This window comes from Alosa alosa, chromosome 21 (genome assembly GCF_017589495.1).
Source record: "Alosa alosa isolate M-15738 ecotype Scorff River chromosome 21, AALO_Geno_1.1, whole genome shotgun sequence".
Classification (NCBI taxonomy): Eukaryota; Metazoa; Chordata; class Actinopteri; order Clupeiformes; family Clupeidae; genus Alosa; species Alosa alosa.
In genome coordinates this window covers 19,194,851-19,208,404 of record NC_063209.1, presented here as the reverse complement: position 1 = coordinate 19,208,404, position 13,554 = coordinate 19,194,851, and the positions used below count along the sequence as shown (strand labels likewise).

General features: G+C 43.3%; 1 protein-coding gene across 5 annotated transcripts in view; it reads left to right on the top strand.

Moving 5' to 3' along the window:
* Positions 1-13,554, top strand: part of stox2b (storkhead box 2b) — a 71,245-nt gene that overhangs the window by 28,537 nt on the left and 29,154 nt on the right. For 2 of the 5 annotated variants that reach the window (XM_048231786.1, XM_048231785.1), the window contains exon 1: positions 7,589-8,244. The exons of the other annotated variants lie outside the window; for them this stretch is intronic. In XM_048231786.1, coding sequence (XP_048087743.1) covers positions 8,079-8,244 — 166 coding nt within the window. In that variant the 5' untranslated portion in view covers positions 7,589-8,078. Of the gene's footprint in view, positions 1-7,588; positions 8,245-13,554 lie in introns of those variants that run through there. 5 annotated transcript variants of the gene reach the window in all.

Here is a 13,554-nt window from a genome sequence, read left to right as displayed (position 1 = left end):
TTCCAAAGTGAATGGTCTAATATATTATGCCATTCCTCACCACCAAAACATACTTCCTGTTAATTGTCTCCATGCATTTTAATATCCTTTAGCACTGTAACTTTATCAAAAGGGTAATATTAAAATTTACTAAATTAATTTTATGAAATTAACTTTATCATACCTCCTCTTAACATTCAACATTCATTCTTGAATTTCCCCTTGGGGATTACTAAAACATCCATCTATCTATCCAACCTCTAGCTATAGGTAAATAAGTATCCTTAAACCTTTCCTTCAGTAGAAATATACTATACTACATATACAGTCTCTAAGTATAAATCTAAGTATAAGTGTAGGCTAGATATACTTAAAACTCTTATGTATACCAAGTATAAATCAGTTTCCCATTTCTATGATTTTTACACAAAAACTTTAAGCTATGCATATTCTTAGGTAGAAATAAATAGACCCACAGTACATTTCACAAACTAATTTTGCTAAGGGAGTCACTACGCAGTTCCCTCTGTACTGAGCTCCTATAAAACCCCCAACAGCAAATTAACTAACACCCCATATAACCCTATAACCACTTAATTATAACAGTATTATCTAAATTATAATATAGCTATGCAAATAACAAATGATACTCTAGGGCCAAGCAGCTTAGCACCACTTTCCATCAAATAACCCCCCAGTGCTAACAACAATTGCTGCCTTATACCATATGATTCTTCAAACCATTTGACAGGTAGAAACTAAATATCCCCAGAGGTCTTCTGAAACCATCAATATCCCCATCATCTAGATTATTAAATATAAAGTAGTAATCCAAAACGTTTTAAGTCAGTCAGAGTCAGTCTTTTTCAGTGTCGCCGTTATTTACCATTTTTTTGATTATTATCATATGTCAGTTGATCTTGGCTTATGCAACCAGTGATGTGGACAATACAAAACCCTTTTCCAACTCTTAACAAAAACAGGACTATGTGGGAAGGCTATAACCATAGCCTATAGCCATAAACCTTTTCCACATAGCAGGACAGCTCTAAAACCAAATTACCTTGCCCAAACCACCTCTTCAGAGCTAAACAGTCACCTGTACCTTTAACTGTAAATGTACATGGAAACAATACCTGATCTTATTGTATATTAACACCCATAACACCACAAGGTGTTCACTCATAACACACATACTCATGACACACATACCACAATACACCAGACATATAACTGCAATGTGAGTTATTGATAAACCTTATGGAGTTCCTGTATATGTCTAGAACATTATCCAAAGGAGTCTTAAATTCAATTATTTTCCCCCAATAACATTGTGGTCCTCCATGAACTATAATCCATCACAAAATCTTTCTAAAGCATACCTAAGCTTAAACAATGTTACCATGAACCAAATTAACTTCAATACTGCTATCCAGTGTAGTAATGCCAGTTGCTGACCCAGCTTTAGCCTAATAATGCCAACAGCTATCTGAGCCTAATAATACTATGCAAACCTAGCCTAGTCATGCTAATAGCTAAGCTATTTAATTTAGACCTATTATTAATACTACTATCATAATTATCATATCCTTAACAATGCTAATTTAACAGTTGAACCTACCACCTACTGATAAGCTAATATATTGTATATCATTAGTAGGCTACCACTAATATAACCTATCAATTGTCAACATACTACTACTTTATACATAATATATCTTAGTCAACACTGGACACAACAACACTTATCCAACACCTGGAACCGCCATCAGCCTTCATCCCAAATCCTGGATCTTAAAACTCTATATTTAACCATGACGGGCCTACTTATGCATCTGTCAGTAGGCCTACTCATCCACAGCATAGCACAGATGTGATTTTTCCCACTAACTCTCTCTAACTTGTAATAATACTCTTATTATAAACAAGGCTAACTTGAAATGACCTTTTAAGCATAACAGAAACCTAAAGAGACTAGCTTAACCAACCAATACACTATACATTATAGGACTACTACCATAGTGAATTATTTATACACGTAAGCTATATGACTAAAGTATGTAAACATTAATATCATTGCCTTTTATAGAGTATCATGAAAACCTTTTAACATAGAACATGTAGAGTATTTTAAAGAAAATCAAAACTAGCAGAACTGTTTCTGTATCCCTCATTATTGCCAATTCAATTTTTAAAAGGTCAAAGTGACTATGACAGCCTCAGTGTCAAGCAATGAAGCTATTCCTCTTTTGCCTTGCCCATCTATTATGGCAATATTATATTCTCAGCAAGCAGCACTCCACTTCTGCAGACAACTGCCCACTGTAATTCAGAACCATTCTGTTCTGGCGTTACCAACCTTTCAAAACCATTTTCCCACTACAACATTCTCATTATCAACCATTTCTAATATTTTGATCATGGAAGACCAAAACATTCAACCCAACACTTTGCAGTATTAAACATTCCCCAAAAATCTTTCAAAGTGAAATATTTTCCAATATTTCCCAGTTCAACATGCCTTAACCATCTCAGACCTACATCCTTTGTCCCCAGCAGACCTTTGCTCTGTTTACACAAGCCCCCACCTTTTCCTATTTCAACCAGCAGCTCCTCTGCCTGGTATCACACACACACACATACACACAGCCTCTTCTCCTTAATCACACGTAATGCAAATATATGACGTCTTTTACCAATGCTCTGCCATGGACTTCTAATTCTACCAGCCACATATACTAAAAATCAAGTAACACTTCTTTGTATTCTCTTTTAGCTTTACATCCACAACTTTTACACAACATTATTAAACATTATTCCGGGCACCAGGTGCCTTACTTGGCCATCCACTCGCTCTTGGAGTGTTTCAACTTCAACTTATTCAGACCTGATATCAGCTGTACTCAACTTGTTAGTATTATTTCCTCCACATGCAGGAAATGAGGTCTTCACATGCAGACCTGAGGTCTCCACATGCAGACCTTTCAGTTTTCCACATGCAAAACTGTTACTTTTATCTCTCTCATTCCTTCTCATGCAGGAATTGAGTTAGTTCTCCACATGCAGAACTTTAAGTTTTCCCCATGCAAAACTTCTTTGATATGGCTATAGTATTCCTTCACATGCAGGAATTTGCCTAGTTCTCCACATGCAGAACTTCTGATTTCTTTTGATTTTCCACATGCAAAATCATTTCCATTAGTGTACACACAAATGCTTACCATAATCTGCAGTATTAATCCCTTGGTCTTTGTTTTAGCAAGATTCTTTGACTGGAGGACGTTTTAGACAAGTATTCATAACTCAGTGTACAGCCTGATCAGAGGAGTCTAGCTGCTATTAAGCAAAAGTTGCTCACCTTAGTTTAAGTTGCATCAGCCTCTCCCTGACCAAACCCTGGACTCTGAGATGATGCCTAAATATTGTCCTTTCCAACTCCTGGCTGGCTGGCCAATTATGTGGTGTCAAATCCACATTAAATAATACAACATCAAAAGAAGTCCGCACACCGTGGATGTATACTGCAGATGATGGCTTTAATGCACTCCGGAGCATTAGTTAGTGAAGCAAGCAAGTAAGTGAAGTAAGAAAGTGAGCAGTGAGCAAAGTGAGCAAAGTAAGCTCAGTAAGCTAACATCCTCTGGCTGTTGTCCAGCCTTTATACCCCTTCAAGTCATCCCAGACAAGACCCTCTTTGTTTACAGATAACTGACCAAGTAATGGTACTTCACCTTTGCCCTCTCATCCTGTTATTCCCCCATTCTTTAGGTTTTGATCACATTTCCTGGCGCCAAACCTTATTGATGACCCTGTCAGCCATCTGCTCTTTCCCTTAAACCAGTCTTCCTTTCCCCCACACTGAACATACTACAGAGTTCAGTTTCACAAAACAGTGATATTACACAGAATAAAGATACTACATAAAATATATATAAACTAAAGGATATATGTCAATAAAAGTCACGACAGTTACTGCTGGAATATATGGGGTGTGTTCCAGTGAAAGCACCCAACAGAGAATACCAGTCTGGGCTGTGGAAAGCAGTCAGCGGCTGGATGGATGTGTGTGTGTGTGGTGGTGGGGTGCTATGGGGGGTTATAGGCAGCTGCTGAAGCCTTAGAGTCAGTTGTATCTGGGGCCTTAGACCGTGTTTACACTTGGTTTTTAGAATGTGTCTTGGGTGATCTGCGCACAAATGGACAGCATTAAGTGTAAACGACCACCAACATGTATTGTGAATCAGGCACTCAACTTGTACAGTTTGGGACATACTTTACCACACGTTTCTGTAGTATAAACGCTAATGGCGTCCTAACGTGTCCCCCAAAAGGGACATACTTTACCACACGTTTCTGTAGTGTAAACACTAGTGGCGTCCTGATGTGTCCCCCAAAAGGAGACATTAGCAAATCAGACAATACATGATAAGCAAGCTGTGCAACTTGATTACAGGTTTAAACAGCACTGTGAAACCACTGAACTGAACATTCCATACACATTTTAAAACCAAGTGTAGGTCATGAATGGTTGTGCTGGAACTTTGGGGGGTTTAGAAATGTATCTTAACACAATTGAGGGGTTGTAGAGACAGTGTTTGACCAGCATATAATGGCTAAAACGTCACAGAGCTATAAGAACGTTTTTCAGAAATCTTAAGTTTTTTCACGCAGCGAATGCAGTCTGCTGTCATGCCAGTTTTCCTCTTTCAAGCCATAGCTCTTGGTGCAGTTGCCCCAATGCCACTGGAGCTTAGCCAAATGACATTGACCCACAACAGGTTCCGCTTCCCTGAAGTTCAGCAGGGTCTCATTACAAAGGATTGTAATTCAAAACTGCATGTCTGCATAGCCTCAGCTTCGACCCATGACTTAGAAAACATACGTGATACAAATTGACGTTGTCTTGCACCAGTATAATCAAAAAGAAAACTTTTCTGTTGGGGATCTGGTGTGTGTCACTTGTTTTCGCTTCCCTCTTCAAGGCCTCCACTAATATTGCCATCAGCGATTACTGCAGCTAGTGGGAAAGGAAGGGAGTACATCTCTTTCATTGCTATCTGTCTCTCAGAGGGGGTTTGTAACTGCCCTCGACTCCTTGACTTTTGACAATGCTTAGCAATTTGTTCTCACTTGGAGTAGATAGAAATGACATTAGTATGTAAAGGTGTGTGTAGGCTGATGATACGGTGAACCACTATTTCAACCAAGTAAAATAATAAATTATTGTTACCAGTAATTTGTCACTCTGAAAACAGTCCGTTTAAATTTTTGAAAAACTTAAGTAACTTAGTAAACTATGCTTACTAGTAATTATATTTATTTCATTTGAGTTGGTAATTCTCAAGAATGTTGCTTGGTGTACCATCAGCATTAGTTGAAGTGGTCACAGAGGAGGAAATTATGTGAAAAACTGGCAGGGAGGGTTTGGGGCGGGGGGGGGGTGCTCCATTATTATGGCACACTGACCTTTGACGTTTCCCTCATTGGAAAAACATTACTTTCTGGCTGTTCACTCAGCTGGATAGAACGGGAAAAAAGCCCTCCCACCATGATAAATGATCAGTCCGAGAAGACTTCAAATAAGTTCAGTAATATTCAGCAGAAGATATGTACCCCCTTCACCCCCCAAAACAAGTCCATCACTCTCAAAGTGTCCAATAATTAATGTCCAACATACATGAATAGCTTGCACACGCACACACTTATCCATCAATAATGAATGTTTGCGAAAAGTGTGTGTGTGTGGATTGTGGGTGTGTGTACATGTTGGTCTAGAGGCTCCATTGATTACACCCTACGTCACTCAAATGGATTCAGGTCAGCAGTCGCACAACTTCCCCCCAGTCTAATTTGAAACATTTCCAAGTGCCTCTCGGGCTGTGTTCATAGACAGCGCACACACACACATTTGTGAGCACATTTGAGGCTTATCTTAAACCAGTTCACTTGGCTGCTAAATCGATGTGGCAAATATCTCTTCCACAGCCATTTCCCTTTCTAAGCATATTCCCCAAATGTGGCGCTGGGTAAATAATTCAGTGTTTCAGCAACGGGGAGTGAAAAACAGCCATGCATCCCTCCCTCCCTCCCCCCAGCACCCCACACCATGAGCTGAGAGGCTGCACTCAGCTGTCTGCAAGGTGTGGAGCAGCTGCACATATTGACTCTCGCCTGCAGAGGGCAAGCTTTTGCAAACGTGCCCAGAGTAGGAGCACAGAGGATAGCAGAGAGAGAAAGGAAGAGAGAGAGAAATAAACAAGAGGGAGTAAGAGTGGCGGTACTCCGTAGGTTTTTGCTCAGTGGTTTCCGCTCCCGCTGTTATGGAGGGGGCACTTTTAATTGCATTCCAGTGGAATTTCTAATGCAGCTGGCTAGCGGACGACTGCATCGAAAGAGAGAGGGGGGATCTGCTGTGATTTTGGCGGATGACACTCAGACCGGGGAGAATGAGGGATTTCGTAAACTGCCCTCCTGCCCTCTGCAAAGGAAAAACGTGCCAAATGACCGACAAGGCGCCTGCAGGACTCTGTCCATTTTGAAGGCTGATAAAAGGATCTGGCTCTTGTTCCAGCTTTTCAGCTTTCGGGCAAGTGAAGAGGTTGTCAGTAACTAGATACCACAACTTTTGTATTTAAAGGGACTGCCTCTTTCCTATAGGTCGGGCTTTCAGCCAGAGATAGAGAGGGTAAGCCCTCAGGTTGTTTTGCACTGAGAGATCTTGACAGAAGACAGAATCAGCAAGTCTAACACGAGACAGCATCTCCGTCTCGTTCTGTTCCCTTCCTTCTCTCTCTCCTTCTCCCTCTCTACCTTTCTTGCCTGTCTGCTTTTCTGACCGTGTGCTGGATCACAAGAGGAGGAGACGTGGAAGACAAAAAAAAAATCTACACTAACAGTTAAGCAGTAGAATCTGACAACAACTAGAAAAGGAAGACTGATTTCACTCCTTGACTCCCAGCATGGAGCCTTGACTTTTTGGGTGTCCTCAGCCTGGAGAATACTTGCAGATGCACTTTTCCTGAAGCTGTGTTAGAAAGCCACCATATGCAGTCTGCTGCCTACAAAGACTTTTACTTTTTCCGTCAGAGCCTTGCGTGTCTTTCGTCAGAGCCTTGCGTGATTTGTTTTTCATCACAGCCTTGCGTGATTTGTTTGGGAAACATGCAAGGTGGGAATATCTCTGTTTGTTTGCTTTCGTGCTCTCGTATTCCCCTCCCTCAGCACACCATGACCGGGACTCTCGGACATCTTCCGATTCGCAAGCTGTGACATCACCACTCTCCTCAACAGTGCTTGGGAGTTTAAAATCCAATTTTTTTTTGTTGGGGAGACAGGGGGGGTTCTTTTGTGTCTGTGAATCGTGGTTAGTGGAGCGATCTGGAGCTCAATTGAGCTATTGTTTGAATTCGGGGGTCTCTCACGCTGCAAAATCTCATCTTGCTCCAACACACAACCAACCCCCAGCCGCCCCCCCACCCTTTTGCTTTCCCTTGGCCCCCATCAGCTACCCACCCCACCCAACCCCCAACCAAGCCAAACCAAGCCCCCCACCCCCACCCCCTCCTCCTCCAAGCCCGCTCACCCGAACATCCCTCCCTCATTTCCCGCTTGCTTCCACCACCCCTTCTCACGTTCCCAAGCCTGGGAAGCCACTTTCTGTGCGGAAGCCGGAGTGCTCTCATGTGGATCTGGAAGACCGTAAGCCTGGATTAACTGCACGGGGTAATGGGTCGCCGGGCACATCTGCCGTGGGATCACTTTCGGGAAATCGAGAGGATCTAGCAGGGCTGTCGCTGTCAGGAGCTTAGGCGGTACTCCTGCTTTTTTTCACCCATCTACGTGGGTGGGTTTTTCAGTTGTTTTTTTTTTGATAACGTGGAGATTTGCCAATCCTCACGTGAGCGTAAAGGTTTGTGCTTGTGTGGGTGTTTTGTCTGCGTGGACAGAAGAGCCAGTGGAGGTGACCGTTTGTGTTTGTGTTCACCATGCTTCAGGGTCTGAGGTAGAGGAGTGCTCTTAGTGGGAAGGAGGCGGGGGGGGCGGTTGTGGACGGAAGTCCTGAGAGGTGGCTAGACAGTCTGCCTCTGTCGGACATCGGCATGAAGAAAACGCGCAGCACCACACTGCGCCGAGCCTGGCCGAGCTCTGACTTTTCAGATCGGGGCTCTGAACGTGTCCGTTCGCGAAGCGAGAAAGACTACCGGCTCCACAAGCGATACCCCCCAGCATTCATCGCCCATTCGCCACGAGGATACATGGCAACAGGTGAGTCCGATTCTCCTCATCATCAGCATCTGAAGGTGCCAAAAACAGATGCACCATTCAGAATGTAAGCCAGCCCAGGCTTGGTCCTCTATTCTGCAGATGATTTGCCACAGCTTAAGCAGACTATAGGACGCTTGCTCAGCTGAGTCTGAAACAATTCAAACTCAGCTGAGGCTGAAACAAACCTTTTTAATCCACCCGTCCAACTTTTCTACTTCTCAACACAGACCTGCACGGGCATTTCTAAGGATTTGCTTTAGACTGCCTGGTAGCTTAATATTCATGACAATCAAGTCAACAGAATGCAAAGAAATCAGATTTACTACCTATCGTTAAGGTGGAAAGTTTCTATGGTGATGATCTGGTGAACGAAACCCACTGATGGATGGTAGGACGTTTATGTCTATGTGGCGATGAAATTTGTAAGAGCTGCTTCCACACGGCGAGAGTTGTAGAGTGCTGAGATGTGTGAGCACTGCGGAGGAGGACCTGGTCTGTTGGAGCGAGGTCTGCTTCTCATCATACTAGTGCGGTTCATTAACGCGTGGCACACTCCTCCTCCACAGCAACATTAGTTAATGAGCGATGGCGCGCAGGGGGAGTGAGGACTGATCTATCAGTGAGGGATTAGTGACCAGCAGCAACCCTCATAAGTGGCCAGTAATGAGGGACAGGCTACCTCCTCGAATGTACAGTACTTTATTCTTTTCTTTTTAACAAAAAAAAAAAAAAACTGAGGTAGATTGCTGTGTAAATCCCAGAGAATGCCTGAACCCCCAGATAGATAGATAGATAGATACTTTATTGATCCCCAGGGGAAATTCAGCTTTTCAGTCTTTTTTTAAATACTTTTTTTTCACTTTGACTTCAGTTAAAAGTGTGCAGAGAATCAACGACGATTGAATTGTGGCTCATTTACGGATGGGTACACTGGACACCCAACCAGCTCCAAATGTATGCAAGGCCGCTTGACAACGGTCATTGTGCGCCTACTTAGGCCCCTCCCCCTTAAGGATAAAAAGGGAGAAAGGCTGAATGGCCTCACAGTGTGTGGTGCCAAGTCCTGCAATGGTTCGAGGGTCTTTTACGTCTCCTAGCAACCTGCGGGGTCAGAGGTTAAATGATGTGGCCATTATGGTAAATGAATATAGTTTCAAAGAATGACAAAGGGTTGGCATTGGTTAAAGCTGACTGGTGGTGTAGAGTTGTGCCAAGGTTTTTTCACTCCGTGTATTATCGAGCGGTTTTGTCTCTCCAAGTCTGTAAAAATCCTTCATGAGCTTGCATTTGTTTAAAGACGTCATTAACGCAATGTTTACAATACTGTTTACAGACTTAAAAAAAAACTGTGCCCAATGAAAGGAGATGTGAAGGCTCTCCTGTTTTTTTGTTGGACTCCCATACATCTTTGCAGATGGATTCAGTTTCAAGTTGGTCCTTTTTGGTTTATGTTAAATTGAGTCATCTGTTAATTCGCCCTCCCAGAAGGAGTTTACAAATCCAAGTCCCGTCAATGAGCGGTGCTCGTAAACAGCAGCACACACAACTTCACCCACCACACACTCAGACACACACACTCACTTCCATTCACATAACCCCTGGAGTCTAACCCACAACTAGCAAAAGGGGCAAAACCTGCTCAGTACGTTCACAACAAATGCTTGCAATGCTGCAGGAGCCGACAAAGCATCATGTGGCCATGTTATTTCTAGAGCCAGAGAGAGGAGTGGAGAGTTTTACATGAGGTAGAGCATAAGCCTGCAGGATTTGGGGGAAAGCACAGCGCCTGACTTCTGCCCCATGCCCCCTCATGAGGGGTCCCTTCGGAGCGTTCTAGTGAGGCTGTGTGTGTGTGTGTGTGTAGGGTGGGTGAGGGTGGTGGGTTGACTTATGTAGGGGTCACAATCAAAGGCATTGTTTAGAGATAAACACCTCAGGACTTGAGGGAAGGAGACCCACAGAGGAGCCGAGAGGCTAAGCTGGACCCTGTGCTAGGTCTTATCAGTGTGATTATGCTTCTGGAGGGAGGGAGGGAGGGATGGAGAGATGGATGTAAGGATGGAGGGATATAGGGAGAAATGGAGGGAGCAATAGTCTCAGGCTGGGGCTGTTGAGTCTCTCTTCAGAGGATTAAGCTCATTTTCACTAATTTAGCCATCGTTTATGCACACAGCTGTACAGATACGCAGACACACAAACACTCTCACACGCACATAGACACACTCTCACACACACAGCACACAGATACACACACTCTCACACACACAACATGCACACACATACACACACTCTCACACACGCATATAAACACACTCACACACACGCACATACACACACTCTCACACACACATGCACACACTCTCTCACACATTCTTATACACACACACGCGCGCGCACACACATGCTCAGCCACACCAATTGTGAGTCTTTACAGCGCTTTACAATGTACAAAACAAGTACAATGATTTAGTATAACATTAACTCGGAAATGGGAAATTAAGCTTAGTCACTCAGGATCAACTGCCTTTTAGCTTAGTTGTAGTTTAGCTGGATTAGTCAGACATGGTTTTCTGCAGGAAGGTAGAGGAATTATGTCCTACTCGATTCTCAAGAATACTTTCACACAGATGAGGTATCACTGTCCACAACACCATTTTAGTTTAAATATGTAGCATGCATCCAGTATGAATCGGCCATTATGGTTCATTCAGAATGCACCATTTGGTACGGATCGTCTTGTCTGCATCTTGTAAATTAGCATGGGCCATTTGGTATACATTATGTAGTCAGAACAATCTAGGATGGGTCATCTAAAGATCATTCAGTATCTGCCCAGAGCAACAATATGTTTGGGTCTCTTCAGCTGAATCCGGTCTGACAAAGGAAGGCCATTTAAATCTCCTAGAAAACCCCCTGAAATCCTCTTTTCAGTGAAGCAGGGCTGAGGTTTTTGTGTACGCACTTATCACACCTGGCCATCTTTCAGCTAGAAATTATGCAGTCTGACTGCAGCCTGGCTTTTGGATCAAGTCCCAGAGCCATTAGAACAAGTTTGTGTGGGTGTGTGAAAGTGTTTGTATTTTTGTTTGTCTTTTTGTACGTATATTTGTGTCTGATGGTGTGGTTGAATGTTTTAGTGTTTGTGGTGTACACTTATGGTATGTATGTGTGTTTTACTCATGTTTCATGTAAACATCTTGTAGCTGTGTCTGCAAGGACCACTTCTCAGTCATAAAGACTGCCAAGGAAATTCCTTTGGAGAGTCGGAGGAAAAATGTGGGTGATCTCAAGTTTGAAGAGGTTATGCTTAAGGCTAGCTGCTACACTCCACTTCATGAATGTTGATGCATATAACATATAACAGGCCAGTATTTAACAATGTGACAATATTGCATTACATTACATAAAATACACACACACACACACACACACACACACACTCCACATTATTCCTCTCTCTATTCACAAATGGGGTCAGTTGAGTGTAGAAGCTGATACCATAGTCATCCCTAACCCACTTTCACTGGCATTGTGTGTGTGGTGTGTGTGTGTTTGTTTGTGTGTGTTTGGTGTGTGTGTGTGTGGTTGTATTTGTGTGTGTGTTCGTGTGTGCTGGATTGAGTGAAGGGGATTGTAACATTGTGCTGTATTAGTAGACACGTAGCAATCTCTCAGTCTTATCCTAGTGGATATTGGACAGTGTGCAGTATATGCTGCTTATGACCCAGTTAGTAGGTCAAAACCATTATTTGTTGCATACTCATCCTCCGTATAGGACGTAACTCAAGTTGCATGTATGGGAAATGCAAAGCCGCACCCATAAGTCCTTGAAAATACCACATTGTTCACTCTTTGTGAAAAGAAGTCCTTTTAAATGCAGTTGCTTGTCTGAACTTTATGCTGTCCTGCATTACAGGACGTATGCATTCGCCTGATGGCTTCTACATTCTCACTACTCTTGAATTTCCCCAAAGGCTCGGCCATTTAGGCCTTGCTGCTGAGGCGGGCGGGATTGTAAACCGGACTCGTGTTGTGTATCACACACGTCCACCAATCTTTGCCACTGGAGTATTTTACCTGATGGTGCGGGGACTGACCCAACACAGCACACAAGGACGCGGAGTGTCAGTGTGAGTGATGCGCTTGTGTACCGTGGCGGTTGGGAGAGGGGACGAGTTGGCGCGTGGCCACAGAGACGATTCCCCCAGGCCTGTGACTCCCCCGATGGAGTTAGCGCTGAAATCCCAGCCGGCTCAGTCTGGCCCCTCACTGACAGCCTGACTGACCCCTCATTACTTGGCACCATTCCTCCACCTCTCCCCCTCTGTCTCTCTCTCTCTCTCTTTCTATTTCTCTCCACCTTTCTATTAGTCTATCTATCTCTCTTTGCACAGAGAGAGAGAGAACAGCTGACTTTTATTCAGTTCACTGAAATGTTGTTTATTGACTTTAGCTTGCTGTGTAGTGTACACTATTGCAAATGGCATTTATAGAAAGAAAATATATAAACAAAACAAGGATAAATACATGAAAATAAGCTAAACAAAAGGACAATTGGTTGTTGGGTCATTTGTGTGTGTGTGTCCCATCCTTTGTCTTTAACTCTCTTTCTCTCTCTCTCTCTCTCTCTCTCTCTCAATTAAATTCAATTCAATTCAAGGTAGCTTTATTGGCATGACAAATATTTCTTTGCATTGCCAAAGCAGGACATCAAACAATACAATACAGAACATACGATAGATAAGACTCTCTCTCTCTCTCTCTGCCTCTCTCTCTCTCTCTCTCTCTCTTTCTCTATCTCTCCCTCTCCCCCCTCTCTCTCTCTCTCTCTCTCTCTCTGCCTCTCTCTTTCTCTCTCTCTCTCTCTGCCTCTCTCTTTTCTCTCTCTCTCTCTCTCTCTCTTTCTTTATCTCTCCCTCTCTCTCTCTCTCTCTCTCCCTCTCCCTCCCTCTCTGCCTCTCTCTCTCTCTTTCTCTATCTCTCCCTCTCCCTCCCTCTCTGCCTCTCTCTCTTTCTCTCTCTCCCTCTCTCTCTCTCTCTCTCTCTCTCTCTTTCTCTCTCTCTCCCTCTCCCTCCCTCTCTCTCCCTCTCTCTCTCTCTCCCTCTCTCTCGCTCGCTCTTTCTTCTCTCTGTCTTTTCTTTCCATCGTTTCCCCCTGCTCACGCTGACACACGGTTTGGGTAAAAACCGCTGCATCTTGGCCCTTCCCCAACATCTCCATCATGTTCTCCAGTCGGCTATAAGTCATTTTAAACGTCCTCTATGTTTGCATCAGACTTTTTATTAGTTTCTCCTTTTTAAGCTTTTTTT